Consider the following 25,918-nt stretch of genomic DNA (forward strand, 5'->3'; position numbering starts at 1 on the left):
GTTTGTAGTAGATGCTTAAAATCTATTTTAGTCGGGTTCAGAGAGCCAGAGCAACACATTGATAATCTAATGTAAAATATCAATCATCTGCCATAATAAATTACCAATCTGTTGCACCAGTTGCACAAGATGGGTAATCTATTAGGTTACATGTTACACAACAGATGATCTGTATGTGTATTAACAATATGTTACATTAGATTACATATCTATTGCATAATTTGCAGTAGATGGTTAATCTGTTAGGAGTCGGGTTCAAAGAACCAAAGCAATAGATGGGTAATCTGATGCAAGATATCAATCAGTTATCACAACAGATTATCCATTTATTACACCGGTTGGCACAGGATGGGTAATCTATCGCAACAGATGTCCTATCTGGTGCATCAAAAATAACATCTGTTGCACCAAATATAACATATGTTTAATATCTTTCATTGAGTAAAATTATTTTACTTGAAAAAAATGTACTGCATCATTCTGAGGGTTAAAGAGATCAGCCTCCTTAATTTTGGCATTGCTCTTTGCAGCCAACCACCTAAACATCCTTGGATAAGAAACCTTATCCGGATAATCCATTACCTACTTTCGGAGAGGAAGAATGGCTGCAAATGTCCAACCCTAAAAAATGTAAATAGGAAGCAAACAAAAAAAGTCATAATAACTAACTATATTCAATATAACTTAATGGATGAGTTAAAATAGTGATTAATTTTACCATGAAAGCCCAAGGAAAGCAGTATAATGTGTAAAAACTTCTTTTTTCTTGGTCAGGTCAATAAAGTCATGAAATTCTTCGTTTTTGCTCTGGGTCGTCTTGTAAGGAATGAACAATTGGTCTCGAAAGCTCACTCACAATCTATGGCTCACTTAGGGAAGCGATCTTTTCGTAGGCGTTTGCCCTCGATTCAATTGGGGGATCGAATTGATTAGAAATAAATGAGTAACTTTTATTTTCATAATTAATCGATTTATATGATAAAAGAACATTCAACGGTAGAATTAGCTCGTGATAATGCTCAGCCACCTGTTCCTGGCTTAGAAATAGATCAAAAATCCACCCTTCGCCCACCAAATAGGGATGTCCCTGAGGATAGCTTTGTCTATTAATATTGGACAGTCAAGTAGAAGTTGTCATATCCCCAGGGATAATTGTTGAATTTATCAAAATCCTCAGCACGCGCCAACAAATCATCTTCTATGACCTTGTCGACGTATCTTGCCAATATAACCTAATGGTAAACCAAACTAAGCACAATTGTTCCCTATACCGCTTTGGTATTTTTTATCCATGAGATATGCCAATAAATCCTATGCTTTGTAGCCACGTCGAGCAATGTCAAACAACCCAACTATTTTTTCCTTGCATTTTCTTGCCTTGAATTTTTTGTGGGGTGTTTATTTGGCGATATAAGGTTCTTATGGACGATGGCATCTCAAGCCCGTCACTATGGAAAACTCTTGCAAGCCAAAACAAACCATCATACCACAGTAGTTGATCCATATTTTATCTATTTTTTTGTTGCCCCCTCCTTCGGATCTTCATCATCCCCTACATAGTTGATCCTGTGTTTTAGAAGACTATATACCATCCTCATTGGGAAATGGTCAGGGGCGTCCTCAGCCAGCTCAAGAAAGCATCCAAAGAAGATCTTCTTAAAAAGTCTGTCTATGTTTTTATCTTTCATAATTTTCCTAAAATAAATAAATTTACTCCTCATCTGACATTTAAGTACAATTTCACTAGTTAGTCCTTCTTCTGTATTTATCGGCATCGCAACTTGAAACTTATCAACACTAAAAGTTTTGATAGTATCATGCTGGGATGTCGATATTAATTCACGCCCCATTGGTGATCCATTATCATCATGTTGATGATCCTCCTCTTTCTCTTTCTCACTCTCTAATTCCTCCTCTTTCTCATTTTCATTTTCTTCATCACCATCTACAGACCCTTGTCCACCCCCCTCAATATTGTTTTCATATCTCTCCTCAGCTTTACTTTGTTTCCTTAACTGATATTGTTAATGAAGGTCCTCTGAATCCCTCTGTACTGTAGTTTTTTGGAGGGTGGTCAAAAGTTGATCCACTTTCACTTTCTTTTCTTTTGGGAGACATGTTTTACCTACAAACAATAGAAGGAAAAAAATTATATTATAATTGATGTATGTATAAATTTTAAAAAATACATTACAAACACCACCCATAACGACACACCAACAACCACAACCACCATAAACACCACCAGCCAATGCCACAAACACCATAAATACCAACACCACCGACAGCCATCACAAATACCACAAACCAATTCCACCACAAACACCACCAATCAATGCCATCAACAGCCACCACCAGTGCCACGACGACGACGACCACCGCCACCACAAACACCACAAATACCATCCGATAATACCATGTCAGTCAACGAAACACTGCAACATAAACTAGGGTTTTCTTGAGTTCTTCCTATGATTTTACCATCAACACTCAAAATTATAAACCCATTCTCGAAGATAATACAACTAAAATTTTTCTTTTTCATCATTAACTTAAAAGCCCTTATTATTTAGAAAAATATAATAAATATAGAACTCTTCTTGAACTCTATTACCTATGAAGATAGAGAAAATGACTGATACAAGCAAGAGTGAAGTCAAAAATAACATTTATGTGGTAAAAAATGAGATGAAAATCAATTTGTTGTGAAGGGTAGAGTAATTTGTTGAGTAGTTGTAGTTGTTGTCTGTACTGTATAATTGAGTGAGAAAGAGAAAAGTGCGAGAACTCGAGATTTGAAATGATGAAATGTTTTTCTCGCAAATGGATATGGATTGATTTATATTTTAGAAAAGAATGACAAGTTTTGAAAATATTAATTTGGTCCGAATTGACCTTAATTATTTTGTAAGATTATAAAAGATATGCGTAATTTTTAACCCTCTCATCATGCAATTGTCAAAAGACTCAATTGAAGTTGTAGTTAACCTTATGAACTCACCCATCCCTGGTCCTAGATTAATCAATTTAGGTATATGAACTCAATTGAAATTGTATAAAAACAAATGATCAACCTATTACATCAGATACTCATCTATCACTACAAGAAAAACAGCCTATAGGGAAGGAAAATATGGTCCCAGAAAGTCCAAATCTTGTCCCAGTTGGTCTTTTGGGACCATAAAACTATGGTCGAGCCCCGTCCCAACAGGCACCACCGCTAAAGGTCATTAGCGACGCATCCAAAAAACTGGTCGCTAATACTCATTTGCCACGGTTAAAAATCCGGTCTTAATTACCTTTTAGTGACGGTATATCTTGTCCCAATAGATAAACTAACTGGTCTTAATTGTTCTTTCGCGATGACCAATCTCGTCCCAAATAGAGCAACTACCTTGTCGTAAATATTATTTAGCGACGGTATTTCTCATCTCAAAAAGATTAACCACCTCATCGTAATTATCTTTTTACGATGAGGAACGTCGTCCCAAATAAAGTAACTATCTTGTCGTAATTATCTTTTAGCGACTCCAAAAAATCCGGTCCCTAATAATCATTTGCGACGGTAAAAAAACTGGTCTTAATTACCTTTTAGTGACAGTATATCTTGTCCCAATCAACAAACTAACTGGTCTTACTCGTTCTTTTGCGACGACCAATATCATCTAAAATAGTGTAACTACCTTGTCATAAATATTATTTAGAGACGGCATTTCTTGTCTCAAAAAGACTAACTAACTCATTGTAATAAATTCTTGACCACAAATGAGCCTAATATCACAAAATAATAAATTTCATTAAATAAATATCAAATTTCTATTGAGAATCTCAATACAAAAACATAATATATATAATTAGAGACTAGAAAACTTAGTTAACATACAATTATATTAATTAGTTTCAATACAAAAACATGATATATATAATAAAGACATCGACTTTCACTTCAAATTTTTATCTTGCAGCACAGGCCAAAAAATAATCAAAATCCTCGACTTTCAATTCGAACTGTTTCACCTTAATCAAGTAACTCTTGCAACAGTAAAATAGAAATTTACTACATCTCTTCACCATATATGCTCTACATAAATCACGGAACTAAATATATCAAATTATCAAATTCAATTTATAAACATAAGTGTAGAGAAAGCTCGAGGAGATGAAGAAATAACCATTTGTTCAATGTAGATTACAACAAAGAACTTTAATTTGATAGTTTCATTATGCTGCATAATCAATTTAGATAATCCAAGTGTCGCCCAATATGTACAACATATATTAACATTAAGCATAATTAAATACTTCATTAGTTAACAAGAGAGCGAGTTCAAGAGTACAGACAAACCTTTTTGTATCACTTCATTGTCACAACTTGAAGCTGAAGGCTGCTTCTATTCTACTTCAATAAGAAAAAAAATAAAGGGATTTGCAAGCTTATAATTTCTCCATTTTTATGTCTTACATGCTTACTTTTGTCCTTTAGATTGCTTAATTATGCTTGCTTGTTGACTTCCTAGGACAAATGTGAGATTAGAATCAGTTCTAACGGGTGTCAAGGTCTAAACAAAGTTTCTGGGAAAGAATTAGTTCTTCTGCAGATTTTTGGCACCCATGAAATTATTGTATCCTGTGTTTATATAGATTTTCTCAAATTAGAAAAGTGCCCTAGTAAGAGATCATCTAAATATTAATCTTCTAAAATTTTACTGTGCCCGTGGATCTACCAGCTGCAGATCCATTATCTAGGCAACTTTCAGCTATCTGGTAAACTCATGCTTACAAAATCTGGTAAACTCTGTTGGGGGTGACTTTCTATTTTTGGGCTCAGCAGATGCTAAAGCCATAGCATAATGGAAAGAATTGGTTAAGATAAGAATCACGGTTCTCAGTTATCACATTTGGAAGTAGTGAACTACTCGGCCAAAAGAGTATTAGCTATGAGCATGATTCACTAAGTGATAATAGAAGTTGTTGTAAAACTGAAGGTGGTGATAATTGAATGTTTAACTGAAGCAATTCAGATAAAATGTTAATATGATAATGCAATATTAAACTTGACAAATCAGATTCTGGTTATAAAAACAAATGTCGGATACAGGTTAACATTTTGAGAGTCCTGTTTAGGACCTGACTTAATTCTCACTACCTGACATAAAGTTAAAATATATCTAATTATAAATATGTATCATTCTTGTATGAAGTTTTATCATAATCCTTCTAAGTTGAGAAAATGAGCAAGAAACAGAAAGTGCGACTGTTAATGATGGAGGCAATGAAATTGGCCAACACAAGACCAACAACATGAAGAACAACGTGCTAGTGAATTGAAATAGGCTACTCACGGCTTCACTAGACTTTTGATTTAGTTTTGAGCAAGAAAAGAGATGAATACAACAACAACAATGCTAGTGAATCGAAATAGGCCACTCACGACTTCACTACACTTTAGAGTTAATTTTGAGCAAGAAGATGAACACAACAACAACAATGCTAGTGAATCGAAAGAGCCCCACACGGCTTCACTAGACTTCAAAATATACCTTTTTCAACATTTTGAGAGTGTTGCTTGACTTGATCAACAGATGGAGGCAATGAAATATTGGCTTGCATATCCTCTTGCTCGAGATTCAAGGAATCTTCATTAATATTTTGAATTTCTTGATTAGAAGTCTTGGTAGAACTTGAACTTGTGATTTAGATGGAGTTCACACATGTTGGTTCGCACAGAGGGTGCTCTTGTTTAAAGATTCCACCTTTTTTCAGCAATCCCTAAAGAGGAGCTCAAAGATCGAGGTCTTTGCTCTCGTCCCTTTCCTATAGCACCTGAAAGAAAAAAACATATATATATAATTAAAGTTCGCATGTATATAGTTGATTTGGAATAAACACAAGATACTTGAACAAATACTTACTTGTTTCACATTAATGAGTGTATTTCTTACCAATGTTTTCCATTCCTTTATTAATAGACATGGTGGAGTATTTATGCCCTTGTCCGCGACCAATTCCAACAGAACCTTGACAAACAAATCATATTGGAAGTATTTAAATTCAATAGAAACCTGATTTCGATCAGTATATAAAATATCTTACCTGTTCCAATGTCTTGTAGGTATTGCTTGACAACATTACTAGATTGAATAAATAAACTCTTAGTTGACATATTATCTTTCTCAGCTAAAGATCTAAGCCCTCGCCCTCGTCCTCGTCCTTATCATTTTCCTATAACACCAGGCACAACAAATGTGTACATAGTACTCTTTCCAGTAGATACGACCTCATTTTCAATCTTTAATCGTTTCATCTTGAACCTATAAAACAAACAAGAGTGAAAATAAGAGTATGAAAAAAAAAGTGGGATGATATAGTAATATTGGATTAACAGGCATGTCATAAGAATGTCTATCAACATACATATTATTTTAGATAACCAAGCCATTACCTGATTAGTTCTTTTTTGTTTTTTTTTTGTGACAGACTTCCTAACTCAAAACTATCATTATCCATTTCAAAACTATCATCATCCATTTCAAAATCGCTCAATAGTTTGTAAAATTGTTCTACTACAAGATTTGGATCTTCCTCAACACAATTAGTATGTGTAGGTCCACCATCAAGATTAGGATACAAATCTCTCAACAATTCTTTTACTTCATCTTCACTGTCATATTCTTCCACTTCAGCATCATGTTCATCTTCAGATTTGGATTCAGATAATGGTTCACCCAAGCGTTCTCCATGGTGAAACCAAAAAGTATAATTCTGAAGTATTCGATGAACCTTTAAATGTTTCTCAATTGTTGTACGAGTTCCTAAAGTAGTATTGAAATATTTGTTACATGGACATCGTATTTCATGTTCTTCTCCTATTTTTTGAAAAGCATAATTCAAAAACTTTTTCACCCCACTTTTGTATATTTCACTATCCCGATCATTAATAAGTTTCATCCACTGCTTACTGGGTGCCATAACCTTGTAAAATATATAAAATATTAGACTGAGATAAATTAAATAATAAAATTATAAAAAATTATATGCAACTCATGAAGAATATATTATGATTTATCTAAAAAGAAAATTCATTTATCTTTGTTTCTTTTTAATTATTAATTAATTAGTGACATAAATGATAATGGAAAATAATTTAATGTATATTAGATACTTCTAGACATCGGAGAGGTGATGTGACACCTTCTATAAATAGGAACGTCATTTATATTTTTTATTTCACTGAAAGCTTATATTGTTAGAGAAAATGTACTTGTGCTTAATTAACTAGAAGAAAACACTCAATCCTAAAATTATGACATCTCAAACTTGTCCTCCCAAATACTTACAAGAGGATAGCCTAAGTGAAGAGTGTAAGAAAACTTCTTACCAAAATAAAAAGGATGGATTGGATCATATATCTACAATCAAGGTAGTTGGATATCACCAAGACTGATCCAAAGTATGATTGCATTTCAACAACAATTTGAAGTTCAAGATAGTGATATCATCCTTGTTACAACTCCAAAATTGGGAACTACTTGGTTAAAATCACTTTTATTTGCTCTAGTGAATCGAATGAAACATCTTATTTTCGAACAAAATCACCCTTTAACTATTGTAAACTCTCATGTTCTTGTTCCATTCTTGGAACATACACTCTATGTTGATGGTCGAGTCCCTGATTTCTCATTCTTCACTTCACCTAAACTCTTGGCAACTCATGTGCCCTTTGCTTCATTGCCAAAATCTGCCCAAGATTCAAGAACTAAACTTGTTTACTTGTGTAGGAATCCTAAGGACACGTTTATATCTATTTGGCATTTTGCATATAATTTAAGATTTCACCACAAAGATACCAATTCCATTGAAGAAATGTTTGATCTTTTTTGTAAGGGGGTGAGCGTCTATGGTCTATTCTGAAATCACGTGTTGGATTATTGGAAATAAAGCATAGAAAATACAAACAAAGTAATTTTCTTGATGTATGAAGAAGTTAAAAAGAAACCAAAAATTCAACTTCAACGCTTGGCTGAATTCCTAGAATATTCATCTTTGATGGAGGAAGAAAATTGTGGAGTGGCTGATGAAATATTTAAAATGTGTAGTTTTGAGAATTTGAGCAATTTGGAGGTGAATACAAAGGAGAAGTTATCAACTGGAGAGGAAAATAAAGTGTTCTTTTGCAGAGGAGAAATTTGAGATTGGAAGAATTATTTTACTAGAGAGATGAATGAAAAACTCAATCATATCATTGAAGAAGTTTAAAGTATCTAGATTAAAATTTTCATATATTTAATTAGGCATTAGTATGAAATATGGTAGTTTAATACATTTATTTATTTTGAAAAATGTTGGAGTCGTCATTATCTCATTAGGATTAATAAGGTAGGGTCTATCCCCCTTACTTGTACTCTTCTCTTTGAGATTTTTCTTTTTAATTAACTATAAAAGACAAGCCCTAGACATCTGCCTAGTGGATTTGCTTAAACAAAAAAAAAAGAGGAGTTGTCTTTGAGATTATGCAACAAGAATAAAACACTCTTTATTTCAGTGTTTAAGATTATGCTACTAGAACAAAACACTATTGTCGTGTTAATACTATTTTAAATCTTCATTATTATGATCAAAAGTAGGTGAAGAGACTCACAAGATCAACACCATAATGAGCCAAATTCTTATCATGCCTTCTTTCTTTATGGAGTTTGGATGAGTCACTAATTATGTATTATTTTGGCAGCTAAGACTAAATGATGTGGCTAGTGAACCCTTTTCAATCCATGGAGAAAAGATCAACCAATGATCGTAATCGTAGTGAAAATCATTGAAGTCTATTGTAATTGTATTAAATAATATTTTTATTTTAAAATATATTGTTATTTCTTAATATTAATTAATTAATTAATATATCTTTTAGGTTTGATTACGATGTACATATTCATTAGTTATTGATATTCAAAATTGAATACGATAGTAAAAATATTTCACAAATTGCAAGGGATTGTAACTCTCATTGTTTTCAATGTAAATTTCACAAATTGTGGAGGTTCTAACTCATGGTTATGAACTGCAATTTAATTGATATAAAAAATAATCTCTACAATTTAGCTATTTTTTTGTAGTGACGATTATGAATTTTTGCATTGTGATAACCTTAAGTTACTAGGGGCTTTGAGTTGTAGGTGACAAAAGAGTTTTAAAATGAGGTGTAGGTGACACAAGTCTTAATAATTGAGTGGAGGTGAAAATTATTTTATTATGAGTTAAGAAAGTTTGATAAGTTTGACAATAGTCCACAAGTTTTTAAATTTATACTTTGATCCAAATGTTTACCTAATAAAACGAGAAACAGAGGGAAAAAAAGTGTCTTTCTCTTTCTTCTCATCCATTATTATTTTCTTTCTCTTAGTATTTTTGTTGTTCATTGTTCCTGCTCCTTTATTCATCATCTTCTGCATCGTTATTATCATCTTCATCTTCTTCTTGTTGATCATTGTCGTTGTTGTTGTTGTTGTTACCACTACTGTTGCTATTTGACCAATTTTTTAGGTCAAATTTTGTTTCGTACATCACTTTCCACTTTGACATTACTTCATAGGAGACTTTCATAAGTCAAATTATGATTTTTCAACTGGGTAACTGCTATTATGTTGTTTTTCCAACCATGGATAGAACTCAATCATGAATCCAACATAAGATTCATTTTTTTAAACAGATAAATCATCTGTTGCGACAGATGAGACTTCTTTTTCAACAAAAGACTGATACATTGTCTTCATGTTTATGGTTCTATAGGTCGTAACATGAATCAAACGGATGGGTCATCTGTTGCAATAGATGATTTATCTGTCTAAACAGATTAGTTATCTGGTGCAATATGATAAATATCTATTGCAAAAGATTATTAATCTATTACAACAGAACCTGAACTCGATTCCAATAGACATGTTATCTATTGCAATAGGGTAATATCTGTTGCAACAGATTATTAACCTATTACAACATAACGCGAACTCAATTCCAATAGACGGTAAATATCTATTGTAATGTATTAGTAACCTATTATAATAGAACCTGACCTCGATTCCAACAGATCATAGTATGTTGCAACAGGTAAGTCATCTGTCTCAATAGGTTAATTATCTATTGGAATCAGCTTCAAAGGTGCCTCAGTACTGTAAAATCAATCCCAACAGATACATAGTCTATTGCCACATATGATTCACCTATTACAACATATTACTCATCTGTTAAAATCAGCTTTAAGAGCGTAACATGAATCCCAACAGGTAAGTAATCTATTGTGACTGATTACACATCTATTGAGATTCATTTACAGCACTATGAAATCACTATTAACATTTTTTAACAAATGACTTTATTTAGGTACCACTAATGGAGGGATCAATAACAACAGGGGTGGATTATCATGGTCAATGAATCTAGAAGAGCAATCGATATGTATGGCAATGGAACGAGGGTGAAATGCTAGAGACGATAGTTATGACAGTCTAAAGTGATGTTTAGTATGATGATTTTGTAAAATTAATCATCATTTGTTGTGGACTGAATTGTCAATCAAAAAAACTCGTTATCAGCTACATGCATAGCTCCTTTGAAAATCAAAGGGTACTGTATTTCATGATAATCGATCAGGTTCAATTACGTGCTTATCCTAGAGATTCATCCAGGCCAGCGTTAAGGGTATAAATCGTTTAAAAGATGAGAGAGAATGAGAATCAAAATGTAGAAAAAGAACAGTAACAAGATATCTTTGATAATAGGTTGGACGATCTAGACATGAATAGTCCAAATAATGATCAAACACCTGCGCTCGTTGATGCGACCAATACGATGTGTAGTTCTTCTCAATTAACACAGTGTGGAAATCTTCAAGATGACAGGCCTGGCTTTTTTATTGGAATGTAATTCAAGAACAATAATGAACTATCTACCACTTTGTTTATTTCTTGCTTGAAAAAAGATTTTAGAATAAAGAAGGTGACTAATTCGAGCAGCGTCTTTTACTTCAAATGTGCTAATTCACACTGCAAGTGGTGGTTGAGAACGGTGAAGTATACAAGTTTTGATAGATTCATCATTCATAAACATGAAAAGCATCACATATGTGGTTTGAATCACATCTCGGGCCAAAATCCTCATGCCACAGCAAAGGTCCTCGGTGAATATTTTAGGAGTAGTTTCCCCGATAGCAAAGGCCCTTCAACAAGGGTTATGGCCAATCAACTCCTTATGGAATTGGGTATCCTGGTGAGTTATTGGAAGATATCTATGGCCATAAGTATTGCCAAGGACTTGGTTAGGGGGACACTCGAGCATGGGTATGCAGTCCTGGATGCCTACCATTACATTATTGAGTCCACAAATACCGAAAGTAAGATGGCATTGCATCTAGATGAAAACAAAAGGTTCAAGTACTTTTTTGTATCATATGGTGCTTGGATTCAAGGTTTTTGATGTTTGAGAAAAAGCATAGCCGTTGATGGTACCTTCTTAAGGAGCAGGTATAATGGAGTTCTGTTAGCAGCGGTGGCGCAGGATGTGGAGAATTACATCTTTTCTACCATTTTTTGTGTAACGAACAAAGAATGTGATGCCTCTTATGGATTTTTTTTTGAACAACTGTGATGCTGCGTCAAAGATACCAAAGAGTTGTATTTTGTATCGGATAGGCATCCAAGTATTCCAAAGATAGGTTCACGTCTCTTCACTTTAGCTTACTTTGGTTATTGCATCAGGCATCTTGGAGAGAATATTTAGACCAACTATCACAATGAAAGGGTCGTGATCCTTTTTTATAGAGAAGCTAAAGCATATAGTAAAGAGGAGTTTTTATACCATTTCAATCAAATAATAGATGTGAATACCGAGGTTGCAGAATTTCTCATACGTGTCGATTTCGAGAGATGGACCCAAGCATTCTGTCCGATAAATAGGTACATTCTTATCGATTTCAATGTCTTGTTTGAGTTACAAGTTTAGTATGATGTCGTACTAAGTGATTCTTTTGTATAAGTACAATATTATGACATCAAACATAGCTGAATCAGTGAATTCATTGTTTGGCAATGAAAGAGAATTTCCCATCAAGGCTATGTTTGAAAAAATAAGCCATAAGTATGGCAAATTTTTTAATGAAAGGCGTGTGTAGTTCAAGTGCCCAAAAAAAAGAACCCGATTTGTTCTCGAAATTAAAAAAAAATAATATCAACAAATGTAATTTTGGGGAATAGGTTATTACCTCATAAAATAGTAGATTACAAATTCAGTATCACCGGTCATGGTGATGTTGCCACGATCGATCTTTAAACAAGATCTTGTACGTGCAGAGTTTTTGACTTGGACAAAATACCCTGTCCACATGCTATGGAGGTGCTTCGAGCTCAATACGGTCATAAATATGGAGCTAAATTTTACGAGCATTCCTCTAAATATTATTCGGTGAAAAAATATAAAATGGCATATGGTGGGCATATTACTCTGGTGCCTCTCGAAAAATCTTGGGTTGTTCTGCAGAGCTTATGGGGAGATTAATACCTCCTCCATATATTGACCCAAGCACTATCAAACCAAAAATAAAGCCATATAAGAGGAGGCGTGGAGTCGGAGAATCATTTTCATCAAGAAGAAACAAGTGCTCCGTATGTAAGTGCGCTGGCCACAAAAAACTACATGCCCGGATCATAATCCACCATGATCATTGTAATTGCAGAAACTTGTATAGATTTTTTTTGTGGACTTTTATATATTTAAATCATTGTTGTGAATGTAATATTATCATTTATTATATATAAAATATCTTTTTAATAACTTATGCATTAATAAAAATAAGGCAAAATATGAACTGTTAAACAATACAATAAACCACAAGTATTTTCAACAGATTACCCATTAATGGCAACAAATGGACATTAGCTGGAAGAACACAACACAATTTCATAAAACTGGAATGTTTTCCTCCAACAGATGATAAATCTATCACAACAGATGGATAATCTGTTGATAAAAACCCAACTGATGACCAATCTATTCCAACATATGGTCCATCTGTTAAAAGAACTAAAAAGCCAAAATTGCTATTGCTACTGGATTTAAAATTGATCCTTACCTCCAACTATCAACATGTTAACATGTAAAATATTTAGAAGAAGAAATAGATAGAATGAAAAGTGAATAAGAATTAAAAAGTCAAACTCGACTAAAAATAAATTTTTTATTAAACGAAAAATAAAATACATTAGGTATAGATCCGATATAGAAAAATTAAAATACCTACGCTAAAAGAAAAAATACATTCTAATTATTATTATTATTATTATCATCATCATCATCATTAATGATAGTTGGCCAATCAACTCACAGCAGTAGGGTCCTTATCAGCCTTTGCATCTCTATAAACATTGTCGCTCTCACGGTGACCAACTCCCTCAGTAGGTCATTAACCTACCTCTAAAGTTCTCACATTGTGTCGCACAGAATAGCAATGTCCCAAATAGGATCAGCCATATTTAGAGCACGCATGAATTGACAAATGTAAAGAAAAGAGTCCAAATGTAATACAATGTATACTACAAACTAGTAGATTTAAACAGGAAGAAAAATTACCTCAATGATAAAGGAATATGTTCTTTGAAGAGAAGTTGTTGAAGATATCACATGAAAAGAAAAAATACAAAAAATAAATAAAGTTTAGCAGAATAAAGATTAAAGAGGGATCTATTTATAGAAGATTGAATCTAGATGTGTCAGGAGAAAAGGCACGTCTGTTAAGCTCTATTATATTAATTACATTCAAACTGGTGGCATTTTGTTTTCTGTGAAAAGTTGCAATATTTTCATTTACATTAATACTTCGCACCTTTTCAAAAAGGTTTGAGAAGACTTGATAACAACTGTTATTATTGAGCTGTTGCAACAGATCGTCCATCTGCCGCAACAGATTTACCACCTTTTGCAACATATAAATTATCTATTGTAACAGATGGACCATATGTTGGGGATGTTTTAATTTCTTCTAATAGCTGATTCATCAGTTGCAACAGATGAAGAATTTGATTCATCTTTTATTTTGAATGTGTTAGATAAAAAGTCATGACTCCACCTTTTTTTAATAGTCATCACATGCGTACAGATGAATAAATAATGTTTGGTCTATCGCAACAAATTTACAATCTGTTGCAACATATGGATCTGTTATGACAGATGGACCATATGTTGGAGGAGATGTTTTGATTTCTTCCAACAGCTGATTCATCAATAGCAACAGATGGAGATTTTGATTCATCAACTATTTTCGAATGTGTTAAGATAAAAATAGTCACGATTTTGTACACCTCTTTTTTAATAGTTATCATATGCGTGCAGATGAATAAATAGTAATGTAGTGTCTTAGTGTCTTTCATGGGGTAGGAAGAATAAGGTGCGTGCAATGGATTCACTTTCATGTGTGGGAGTTATGTACTATAGATCAGTCTACCGCGACAGAAACACATAAAGTGCAATGATTTTGTGAATATATTTTTTAGCGATTAGACACTAATCCTTCAAATAAGATCCTGCATTGTATACTTTAGTTTGATAAGTGTGAACTAATAAGGCCGAAGGATTCCAAGACAGTGGTATCGATACCCTGTTACAATTTAATGGCGGTTTATGCTCATGATTTTGTGTCAATATTGGGGAAAGGTTCATGCCTTTGGCGGCAGTAAAAATATCCAATAGTGATTGGATCGGTTTTAATGGCATAATGGACTTCTAGAAAGGCCTTCGAAGCCTCGCACTGCAGCAAATAACGACGAAACCAATAGAAATTCTCCTATTCCAAATTTATATAGATGAATTGCTACAAGAGACTATTATACAGTAGTAGGTGCTTAGCAGAATACCTATGCAAAAAGGGGGAGGTAGAGAAGGTCATATATCATCTCAGACCTTGTTTAAGAGGAAATAAAGGGGAGAAAGCAAGGAAATTCTAGCGAATCTGGCCAATGAAATTGACATGAGAAATGGAAAAACTAGATGAGCTTCAAATGTGGAAGTGTATCCAAATATAAAAATTCATCGGTCGTTGAAAAAAAAAGAATGGTCAACAGGACTGGAGCTGGACACTTTGCTAGAGAATGCAACTAGTGAGCGTGGCCTCAATGAAGACTCTCACAAAGTGCAGGACTAGAACTCTAAGGAAGAAGTATCGTGAGCACATGAAATTGATGCGATTGTTGATCAGTTGAAACCTGAACCAACTACTCCTAAATTAAAAATATTGTATCAAGATAAGGTAGTAATTTCTCAAGTTAAACTTGCATCCCATGCCTCCTATTTATGGCTCTATTCAGGTCGATGGTAGCAGAAACAAAAAGGACTAAAGTTGGAGCAAAATCCTATGCCTTTTTGTTTCCACAGCCTTTGACCTAAACAGAGCCATAAACAAGAGGTATGGGATGCAAGTTTAACTTGAGAAATTATCACCATGGCTTGATCCCGTATTTTTAATTTAGGAGTAGTTGGTTCAGGTTTTAACTGAACGACAATCGTATCAATTTTCTGTGCTCGCGAAACTTCTTCCCTAGAGTTCTGGTCCTGCGTTTTGTGAGATTCTTCATTGAGGCCACACTCACTAGTTGCATTTTCTAGCAAAGTGTCCAACTCCAATCCTATTGACCATTCTTCTTTTACTTCAATGACTGATGGATTTTCATTTTTTGATACGCTTTCACATTCGCAGTTCATCTAGTTTTTTCATTTTTCATGTCAATTTCATCAGCCAATTTTGCTATACTTTCCTTCCTACCCTGTGTTTTCTCCTAAACAAGGTCTGAGATGATATATGACCTTCTAAACCTCCCCCTTCCCGCACAGATATTCTCCCAATCACCTACTGCTGTATAATAGTCTTCTCCAGCAACCCATCCATATAAATTTGGATCAGGGGAATTTCTATTAGTTCCATCGGTGTTTGCTGCAGTGCGAGGTTTCGAAGGCCTTTCAAGAAGTCCATTGAGCCCTTAAAACTGATCTAATCACTATTGGATATTTACACTACCGCCAAAAAGTTAAACCCTTCCCCAAACTTGACACAAAAACATGAGCATAAACAGTCATTAAATTATAACAGGGTATCGACACCACCTACTTGGTCCCTCAGCCTTACCAGTTCGAACCTAACAATCATAACTGTAAAAATGCCATATCTTGTTTGAAGAATTAATGCCTAATAGGTAAATAACAAATATTCACAAAGTCATTATACTGGATGCGTGTTTTCATGATAGGTTGATCAGTAATACATACCTCAGATATATGAAGTGGTTCCATCTGCATGTAGCTTATTCCTCCGAACCCATCTTTACTCTAGCCTTTAATGTTGGTCCGACAAAAATGGATTCAGTATCACTTTCTTTTATCTACAAACAAGAAAAATATATTTGATGTCAAACAAGAGAATAATAAAAAGAACATTACAAAAGGGTAACACAAAATCGAGAAAATCAACAGATGATAAATCTGATGCAACAGATTTCCCGTCTGCTCAATTGATGAGGCATCTGTTGAACCATATGGATGATATATTACAACAGATGAGTCATCTGTTAGAATAAATCAAACCAGCCTTGCTACTGGTTTGATTTCTTCAAACAGTTGCTCCGTATGTACAAAAGGGTGACTCAAAATTGAGTGAATTAACAGATGACCAATCTGATGCAACAGATTACCCATTTGTTCAATCGATGAGGCATTTTGCAATAGATATAAAAACAACGGTTTGTTCATTCAAGACTTAAAAGTCACTTTTCCTTTAATTTTCACAATAAATAGAAAATTGGTAATAGGAAAATCATCAATAGCAACAGATGTAAATATCTAATTTAAATAATACACAAAGAAGAAGACGAGATGGAAAGAGCGATAATGAACCATACCTGTAATGCGAATAAAGAAAAGGTATCAGAACATCTAGTTCAGTTCAGAAAATATATTGATCGGTTCAGATCTGAAAGGATCATCTGAAAGAAGAGAGAAAAAAGAGGCAAAAAAAAAAGAAAGAGAATTAAGAATAAAGAAGAAAGAGTGACAAATGAGTTTAGTTGTCTTGAGTCATACTTATGTTATGGCTGAGAGTATTCTTCTAGATGTGGGTGTTAAATATTCATTAATAAATTTTAACTTTTGAGGGGCACGAGGAGACGGTGACATTGAAAAGACCATATAAGACTACTCGCTTAGGAGATTTTTGAGTTATCCAAGTAATATTTTTTACCGCCTTAATATTTTAACTTTTTTTTATCTCGGAGAGGAAATACCTAAATTGCTTTTTAAAAAAAGAGTCTTAAAACATCTAAGTGCAATAGATAATAATTTCTGTTTGAAAATTTCCAAAGCTCGGTCATCCATCACAACAGATGCGTAATATGTTGCAACAGATGACTTAATCTGTTTGATTAATTCCAACAAAAAGTACATATGTTGCAACAGGTTGAATATTTACTGTTATACAATTTCAATTGATTTCACATGTTAGAATAATATCTTTAGGGGTTGTTTGGTAGAGTGTATTGTAAAATATAATGCATGCATTAGTTAATGTGTATTGCTAATACCCTGTTTGATATGACTTTTTGCCTATGTATAACTAATGCAAGCATTAGTTATACACTCTATTATATATTGAAGTGTGTATTAGTAAATACGCTCTATTTCCTATGTATTAGTAATACAAAGACTTTAAACACATGCATTAACTTATTAAATGACCTTAATACCCCTCAATTTCCCTCTCAAAATATTTTACCATCCTTTTTCCACCATTTTAATTTGCACTAATGAATCTTTTCAAAATACTTCACAATTTCTTTTTCCACTATTTGAATTTACAACAATGAATGGTTGATTTAAATAACTATAACATATTTTTGCTTTTCTTTGAGAGTCTTTAAAAAGATTTTGAAAAAATTTGAGACTATTTCTTAATTTTACGTCTTGTATTTTATTTTTGTGTCGACTATGTCAATCCATCGGCGTAATATTTTTGCCCAAAGATGAAGGTCTTATAATTAATCCTAAACCTCTATATAATAGTTCAACAATATTAATTATGTTTGAAATAATAAAAGAACTTTGTTGCAAAAAAGTGTACAAAATCAAAGAAGGGTATTTTTGTAAATAAAAATTTCTTTTGTAGATATTATGTAAGATGTATTATTTACTATACATCAAACCAAACAATGTATAAGAAATAATACATGCATTACTAATAAAAGCATAAATAATACAAGTATTACTGATGCAAGCATTACTAATACATTATATTTTGCATTGCTCTTATACACTCTACCAAACCACCCCTAATTGATTAATCTAGGACCAGGGGTGATTTCTTATAGGGTCAACTATAAGTTCAATTGAGTCTTTTGATAATTGAATGATGAGACGGTATTGCGTTCCTCCCGACCAGAGTCGTTGATCGATCACTCTGAGCTGAACCAATTCTTACTACCTCATATATTAGACCAATACCTTAAATTGATTAATCTAGGACTAGGGGTGAGTTCTCATTGGGTCAAATACAACTTCAATTGAGTCTTTTGGCAATTGAATGATGAGACGGTATTGCGTTCCTCCCGACCAGAGTCATCGATCGATCACTCTGAGCAGAACTAATTCTTACCACCTCATATGTTAGACTAATACCCTAATTGATTAATCTAGGACCAAAGGGTGAGTTCTATGGGGTTAACTACAACTTCAATTGAGTCTTTTGGTAATTGAATAATAAGATGGTATTGCGTTCCTCCCGACCAGAGTAGTCGATCGATCACTCTGAGCTGAACCATTTTTACTACCTCATATGTTAGACCAATACCTTAAATTGACTAATCTAGGACCAGGGGTGAGTTCTCATAGGGTCAACTATAACTTCAGTTGAGTCTTTTGGCAATTGAATGATGAGACGGTATTGCGTTCCACCTGACCAGAGTCATCAATCGATCACTCTAAGTTGAATCAATTCTTAACCCCTCATATGTTAGACCAATACCTTAATTGATTAATCTATTGGATAGAGTCTGGATCTTTCAGGATAGACTTAGAGTGGCTTACAGTATGTAGAAGTGCTATTTTGATCGTAGACTTCGTGCCTTAAGATTTGGTGTTGGTGATCATGCTTTCCTTCGAGTTTCACCCATGATGGGTGTGATGAGGTTTGGGAAGAAAGGCAAGCTAAGCCCTATGTATATTGGTCTATTTGAGATTCTTCGAACTGTTGGTGATGTGGCTTATGAGTTGGATTTGCCCCCTTATTTATCAGTTGTTCATCCAGTTTTTCATGTTTCTATACTTCATTGCTATATTCCTGATAAGTCTCATTTCATTCTTTGGGAGTTAGTTCAGTTAGATGAGTGGTTGTTCTTTGTTGAGGAACCAGTTTTCATTTTGGCTAGGGATATTAGGCGGTTTCACTTTAGAGTTATCCCTGTGGTTAAGGTTCAGTGGCGACATCGACCTATAGATAAGGCTACTTGGGAGGTTGAGTCTGATATGCGTAGTTTCTATCCCCATCTTTTCATTGATTTCGGTATTTCTTTGCCTTAGTTCAAGGATGAACTTGAGTTTTAGTGGTGGATGATGTAACGATCTAAAAATTTGATGAAATATGTAAAATTTGTGATTTTGTATGATTTGACTATTTTATCCCTCCCCATAGTTGCATTATATTATTTCTAGTTATGGGAGTGATTGACATGATTTTCGATGCATTTTGGTATCATTTATGCGATATTGTGGTTTTTGAAGGCTTTGACGGCCTTATTTTAGACTTATGGGGATATCTTCTGATCCACATGACAAATGGCCAAACGAATTGCACCAACATCTCCAGAATATCAATTTTAGGTTAGTTATACCTTTGGTTTGGGTCCTGGTGCACCCGAGCTCATTTCAACCTATTGATCGGAAAGTTGAAAAATTAGAAATATGGGTATGGAACCCACATTTGGTCGAAACAACCTCGGATGAAAAATCCGACTTTGCCAGCAGATCAGAATATTGATTTTAGGGTGTTATCATATTTGGTATGATTTTACGGTTTTCAAATCTCATTTCGACCCTCGATTTGAAAAATTATGATTTCGAGTTTCAGAGGTCAACTTTGTGAAATTAATATTTTTTTCAAAAATTTGATATCACCAACGTGTCTGAAATGTCGAATTTAGTATGGTTGCATAATTCCTTTGCATGTATCGAACTCCGAACGAATTCCGGGCACCCAGTCGAAATCCGGGGTGATTTTGAAGTGAAAAATCTGGTGCAATACCAGATTTTTCTGCAATATAAATACCTCTTTTTGGCCTATTTTGCTCATATTTCATCTTGTCTCTTAAGATTTAAACCCTAAATAGTGTGGGGGCTTAAAAGTAAAGTTTGTGGGAGTTTGGGAAGCTAGATTAACACCTATTTCTTGATTTTATTACGGATTTAAGGTAAAATTCACCCCTTTTCTTAGTAATTTCTTGATAAATTTCTCAAAACTCCAAAAATCTTAGGGCATGATTATAAATCCAAAATGCATGCTAAGAGTGGAAACTAATCATGAAAATGGCTATCTATGTATTGTGCCCGTATGGGCGCTTATATGTGATATAATTGTCGAAATTGAGATATTATATGATATGTGTGACCGTGTGGGTTCCTATGTGATATTGATAGCCTTGAATATATATGAATAATTATATTGTATTAGTAAAATGCTTAATGAGGTACCATTGGTGTATTGTTATTATATTCAAACTTTATTGGCAAATGAGACATGTGAAATTTCATGGATAATATGAAAATAATGAGTGGATATTGGCTCATGTGGTTATGGAAAAGTATTATTGTGGTTGGTTGTAGAAATATATCATGTGGTTGTTTGTGGAAATACTCATTGTGATTGGTTGTGAGCATTACATCTTCATATCATGCTCATTCATGAAACATTGGTACCACTGTAGCAACATCTGAGAAACACTGGCAACACCTTTTTAAGAGATATTTTAACACCTTATAAAACCCTTTCTGAGGGATATGCCGGAAAACAGATATGAGATATGTGGATTGTATATGTGTTGACAAACCCTCCATGGGTCCTACGTCGGAAAGCTTTAGCTCTGTATATGTATACGGAGATTGTGCAACGACCTCGTGCATCATCATCATCATCATATACATTGCACTTACTTTATTATGTTATATTGTGTTGTATTAGCATATTGACTTGTCATCTGTGTATTCACCGTATCTTCTCTTACCTATATTTGATGATCTTGTATGCATGTTCTCCCGTGTTCTTCTTATATGTGATATAATACGTACTTTTGTACTATCTTGGTGCGATGTGCAATATATGTCAGATATATTAGAACTATTAGTGCAAACGGTGTGGGCTACCGTTGTGGGATATTTTCTGATTGCAGGTGACGTGCCCTTAGTGTATATATTATATGCTTTATTTACTACTTTGATTGATCGGCCTATGATTCCTACTGAGTACAAATGGATCGTACTCATGCCTAACGCGCCCTTTCGGTGCAGGTCCTAGCTCGAGTGCGCCTCAGCTTGATTGACTCGGGCGATTATTGGAGCTTCCAAGGTAGCGGTTCGACATTCATGCGTTCGAAGTTTACCTCCATCTTTCTATAGTAGTTATGTCTTTATTAGTCTTCAGAGACAGTTATTATTCCTTTATGGTTATTTTTCTGATGTATTTGACTCTTGGATTGTATTAGTAGTTCTTACACTATTGACACCTGGTTTTGGGCATGATTGGTATTTTGAATAAGTTCTTTCCACATTGTTATGATTACTTATATGGTTTGTCTTTATTCTAGAAGCCTTACCTTGGGATATTTCTATCTTTTCCTCTTTCCGTATCAGTTTGGGTGATAGGCTTACTTGTCAAGGTACGCCGCGACAAGATCCATCATGACCCTCGCTTTTGGGTCGTGACAGGCAATAGTATATACAATTTCTGAATTTAACAGTCTGATAAAGAAGGTCGAATAGATAGATGTTAGGGTGAAAGTGTACTTGCAGAAGGCTGGTTATGACAAGTGGACTAGGGTTCATGCTACTGTAAATCATGGTTTTACACTCATATCAAACATTGCAGAAACCATAAACAGGCATCTAAAGGATGAGAGGGAATTGCCTATATATGATTTCTTATAGAAAGTTAGAAAGATGTTTGGCAGATGGAATAACAACAATCGACAAGTTGGGACATTCACACGCACCCCTATTTGCAGGAGATACAATGATCTTCTTGAGTTAAATGAGGCCAAGTAAATAATTTATTAGCAAAAAATAATTTTAATGTTATGTTTTAATACATACATATATACATATACTTATATGTATATACAAATATGTACATGTATATAACCATTTATTCACTACAGGTTATACCTGCAATGGACTATGTTTATGTTGTGCTACATGAAGATAGATGTTTCATCATTTGTTTGGAGAAGAAGACATGTACTTGCCATAGATTTCAAATTGATGAAATTTTGTGTGCTCATACTTATGTAGTGTTAAAGAGCAAACATTTTGAAGCTGATGATTACTGCTCTAACTTATATAAGCCAGTAGCATTGTTGGGCACATATGAGATTTCTCCATTGCCACTGTCTGATAGGTTTACATGGGAGATATCAAATTTTATATTGAGCGAAATTTTTTTGCCGCCAAAGTACAAACGTTACCACGGGAGGCCAAAGAAAAGAAAAAGAGAAAAGTCTGTTGAAGATTTTTACAAGACTAAATCCTCTAATTCATACAGTGCTTGTGAGATGACTGGTCACAATAGGCGTTCGTGTAGGAAAGTACGCCGAGTTGAATAATTTTATATATTTTAATTTGTTTATGTTTAACTTTTTTTGAATATTTCCAACTATAGAAATAAATATCAGTTTTGACTTGTGATTGATTTTAATTCGAATTAATGATCAATAACATGACGCATTTTGTTATATACTTTATTTGCATATTATATTGAAATTGTAATTTTTCACGCTATATGGACATGTTTAAAAGAAATAAATTACATATATATTTCACTTTACATTATAACTGCATCAGTATGCAGTCTATTGTAGTAATTTGTCGGTTCTAACTATCATGTTGTTTACCATATTATATGCATATGTTTTTGTATCTACTAAAAATGTATATATACATTTATTTATGCTTATACAATTTCAAGATTATATATATATCAAATTAAATTATATAAAACGCAATTGTTTAATAATATGAGTAATACATTTATATGAATATATGTATTTTCTGTTAAATTAACGTATATCAAAAAATGTCAGTTGATATATATGTATGTATATATGTAGGAAAGTACAACTAGTTGAATAGTTATATACATTTTAATTTGATTATACTTAACTTTTATTTAATAGCTTCAAATGTATAAATAAATAATAAATAATCAGTAATGAGTTATGTTTAGTTTTAAATAATGATCAATAACATGACGAATTTATATAAATGTATTTATATGATTGTATAGATTTTAATTCATTTATGTTTAACTTTTATTGAATAGCTCCAAATGTATAAATAAATTATCAGTAATGTAGTTGTTAACCATATATGAAATCTAATGTAATATGTCGTTGGTTCTAACCATCATAAAATCTATCATATGTATGTATGTACCATATACTACAAGATAGTATATTTGTCAAATTAAATGTCAATTACAAGTTAAGAGATTGAATTTATGCATTTAAAGACATCGTTTGTCAATAACAATTGAAAAAATTGATGATATACCATCATGACTTGATTTATTAACATATAGATATACAAAGTTTTATATTAGAAAAAATATTTTTTGCAATAAATGCATAACTATAAACAAACACTAATTAGTCAATAGAGATTTCAATTGCTAAAAAGACAAAGACAATTGTAAAAACGTACTTCATGGATCATCTATGAGACATATCCAATTACCTAATACATACACATTATTATGTGTACTATTAGTATTCTTTAGACAACATGCTTATAACAAAATCTAGATTAGCATTCCAAAAAAAAAAATGTCACTGGACAATTTCCAACAAAATGGAGAATCAAGTTTGATATTTGAATTAAAAAAAAGATTGAAGATTAGTTTGTATTTTCAACTAAAACCAACAAAATGGAGTAATATATGTACTGTCTAAGGTGTAATTATCATGTCACTACTCTCACACTCAAACTGAGGCCTCACTGACATGTCCGGACTCTCATCATCACTAACTGCGTCTATTTCATTCTTCTGAGTCCCATGTTGTCATAGAAGAGCAGCATAACGGGTACGAAAAGCTTCTTCATTAAAATATTTGAATGGTATACCTTTTTCATGGCTAAGATACTCCGCATATACAACAATGAAGACTTACAATCCCTGAATCAATTTTTTTTAACAGTAAATACTGCTATAAGAATACATCTTTGTATTTTAAAAAATTGATAGAATAAAAAGTATTGAAACAAAAACTTACAAGCTTCTAGAAGATTTTTGTGGCAAATTATCCATGAATACCACATTTAGGGAAGAATCTTTGCGATCAATGTACTTGGGATGTGAGGTAAAATCAATACCTTTTTTTTGTAGAAATCGAAAATTGTTAGATATGTAGGTAACAATTCTGATAGCTTCTTCACTTCAAGGGAAACAGATGCATCAAGACAAGTAGAACTAAGAGAGTCATACACGTACAGACATCTATCATTAAATGACAGAACAATCAACACCCAATATATTCTGCCAATATTAACTGGAATAAACATATAATCCACAGTATGCCAAGGTACAGAAGCATGAAGTTTAAATCCAATGATGTATTCGACGATTGTCAACTCTTGATTTGCCAAGTTATACTCCCTTGTACTATCTACATACTTGTCAAAAATATCTGATAATGTTGTCATAAATAAACAGTTAACTATACTGTATTTATATTGACTGTTCGGATCGTACTTGAATTTCTTACGCAAGTAATACAGAATCACATCAATGTGTTGTACACAAAAGAAATTATTATGTTTCACACAATGAGTAAAGTGTAATGTATTCAGCTGAATTAACAAAAAAAAGAATATCAACTAACCGAGTCATTCAACAATTTATTAGGAAATGATAGCATATTAAACCAGTTCTTATCCCCAATTGATTCAGTACCAAAGAATAAAGGTGGCTTAATGACTGATTTTTTGCTCAAGTAGTGATCCTTGGCAGAACTTCTATCAAATTAAAATAATTTTTCATGTATATACAAGATCAACATAAAAAATACAAAATTTAAATTGAAATGAATATATGCATTATGCATATATGAATTATAAATGAATTAACACTACATATCATAATACACATAAAAATTGTATATGATGGCAGAGTTGAATATATGTATATTTGTATATATATATATATATATATATATATATATATATATATGTATATATATAGTTATATAGTTATATATAAATAAATATAGTTGTTTTATGTCAATATATGTATAAATTCTTACACGAAATACAAACGTACACATACAATACGTTAACATTAAGACATTCTATACAACTAAACAACAAAAAATTCTAATAGTATATATATATATATATGTATAAATATTTGGTTTGACACATATAATACTTATGCTATCTAAATTAGTAAGGTATGGATAACATACTTGGAAGTGTGTTTCTTTAGTGTTCCTTTAAGTACCCAACTCAAAAATCGGTTGTATAAATTCTGATTATGTGACCCATATATGGTGTTGGATATGAATGGATGTTTTGTACCAAAAATCTTAGGCATTCTTGACGAGCTACTTAAAAATTAAATATTAATTAAATAATAAAATTT

At 33.0% G+C, this 25,918-nt stretch overlaps 1 protein-coding gene and 1 pseudogene across 1 annotated transcript; both read left to right on the plus strand.

Moving 5' to 3' along the window:
- Window positions 1-7,303: 7,303 nt before the first annotated feature.
- On the plus strand, window positions 7,304-8,287 carry LOC107859265 (annotated as a pseudogene).
- A 14,167-nt stretch (window positions 8,288-22,454) lies between these two features.
- On the plus strand, window positions 22,455-22,886 carry LOC124898451. Its single transcript, XM_047412099.1, has one exon. It carries the CDS (start codon window positions 22,455-22,457, stop codon window positions 22,884-22,886), a length of 432 nt encoding a protein of 143 aa, XP_047268055.1.
- The last annotated feature ends 3,032 nt before the right edge of the window (window positions 22,887-25,918 follow it).

Source organism: Capsicum annuum, chromosome 1, assembly GCF_002878395.1.
Source record: "Capsicum annuum cultivar UCD-10X-F1 chromosome 1, UCD10Xv1.1, whole genome shotgun sequence".
Classification (NCBI taxonomy): Eukaryota; Viridiplantae; Streptophyta; class Magnoliopsida; order Solanales; family Solanaceae; genus Capsicum; species Capsicum annuum.

Bases quoted from the DNA above. Each gene is read 5' to 3' on its own strand.
- LOC124898451 (XM_047412099.1), top strand. From the start codon at position 22,455: ATGGACTATGTTTATGTTGTGCTACATGAAGATAGATGTTTCATCATT.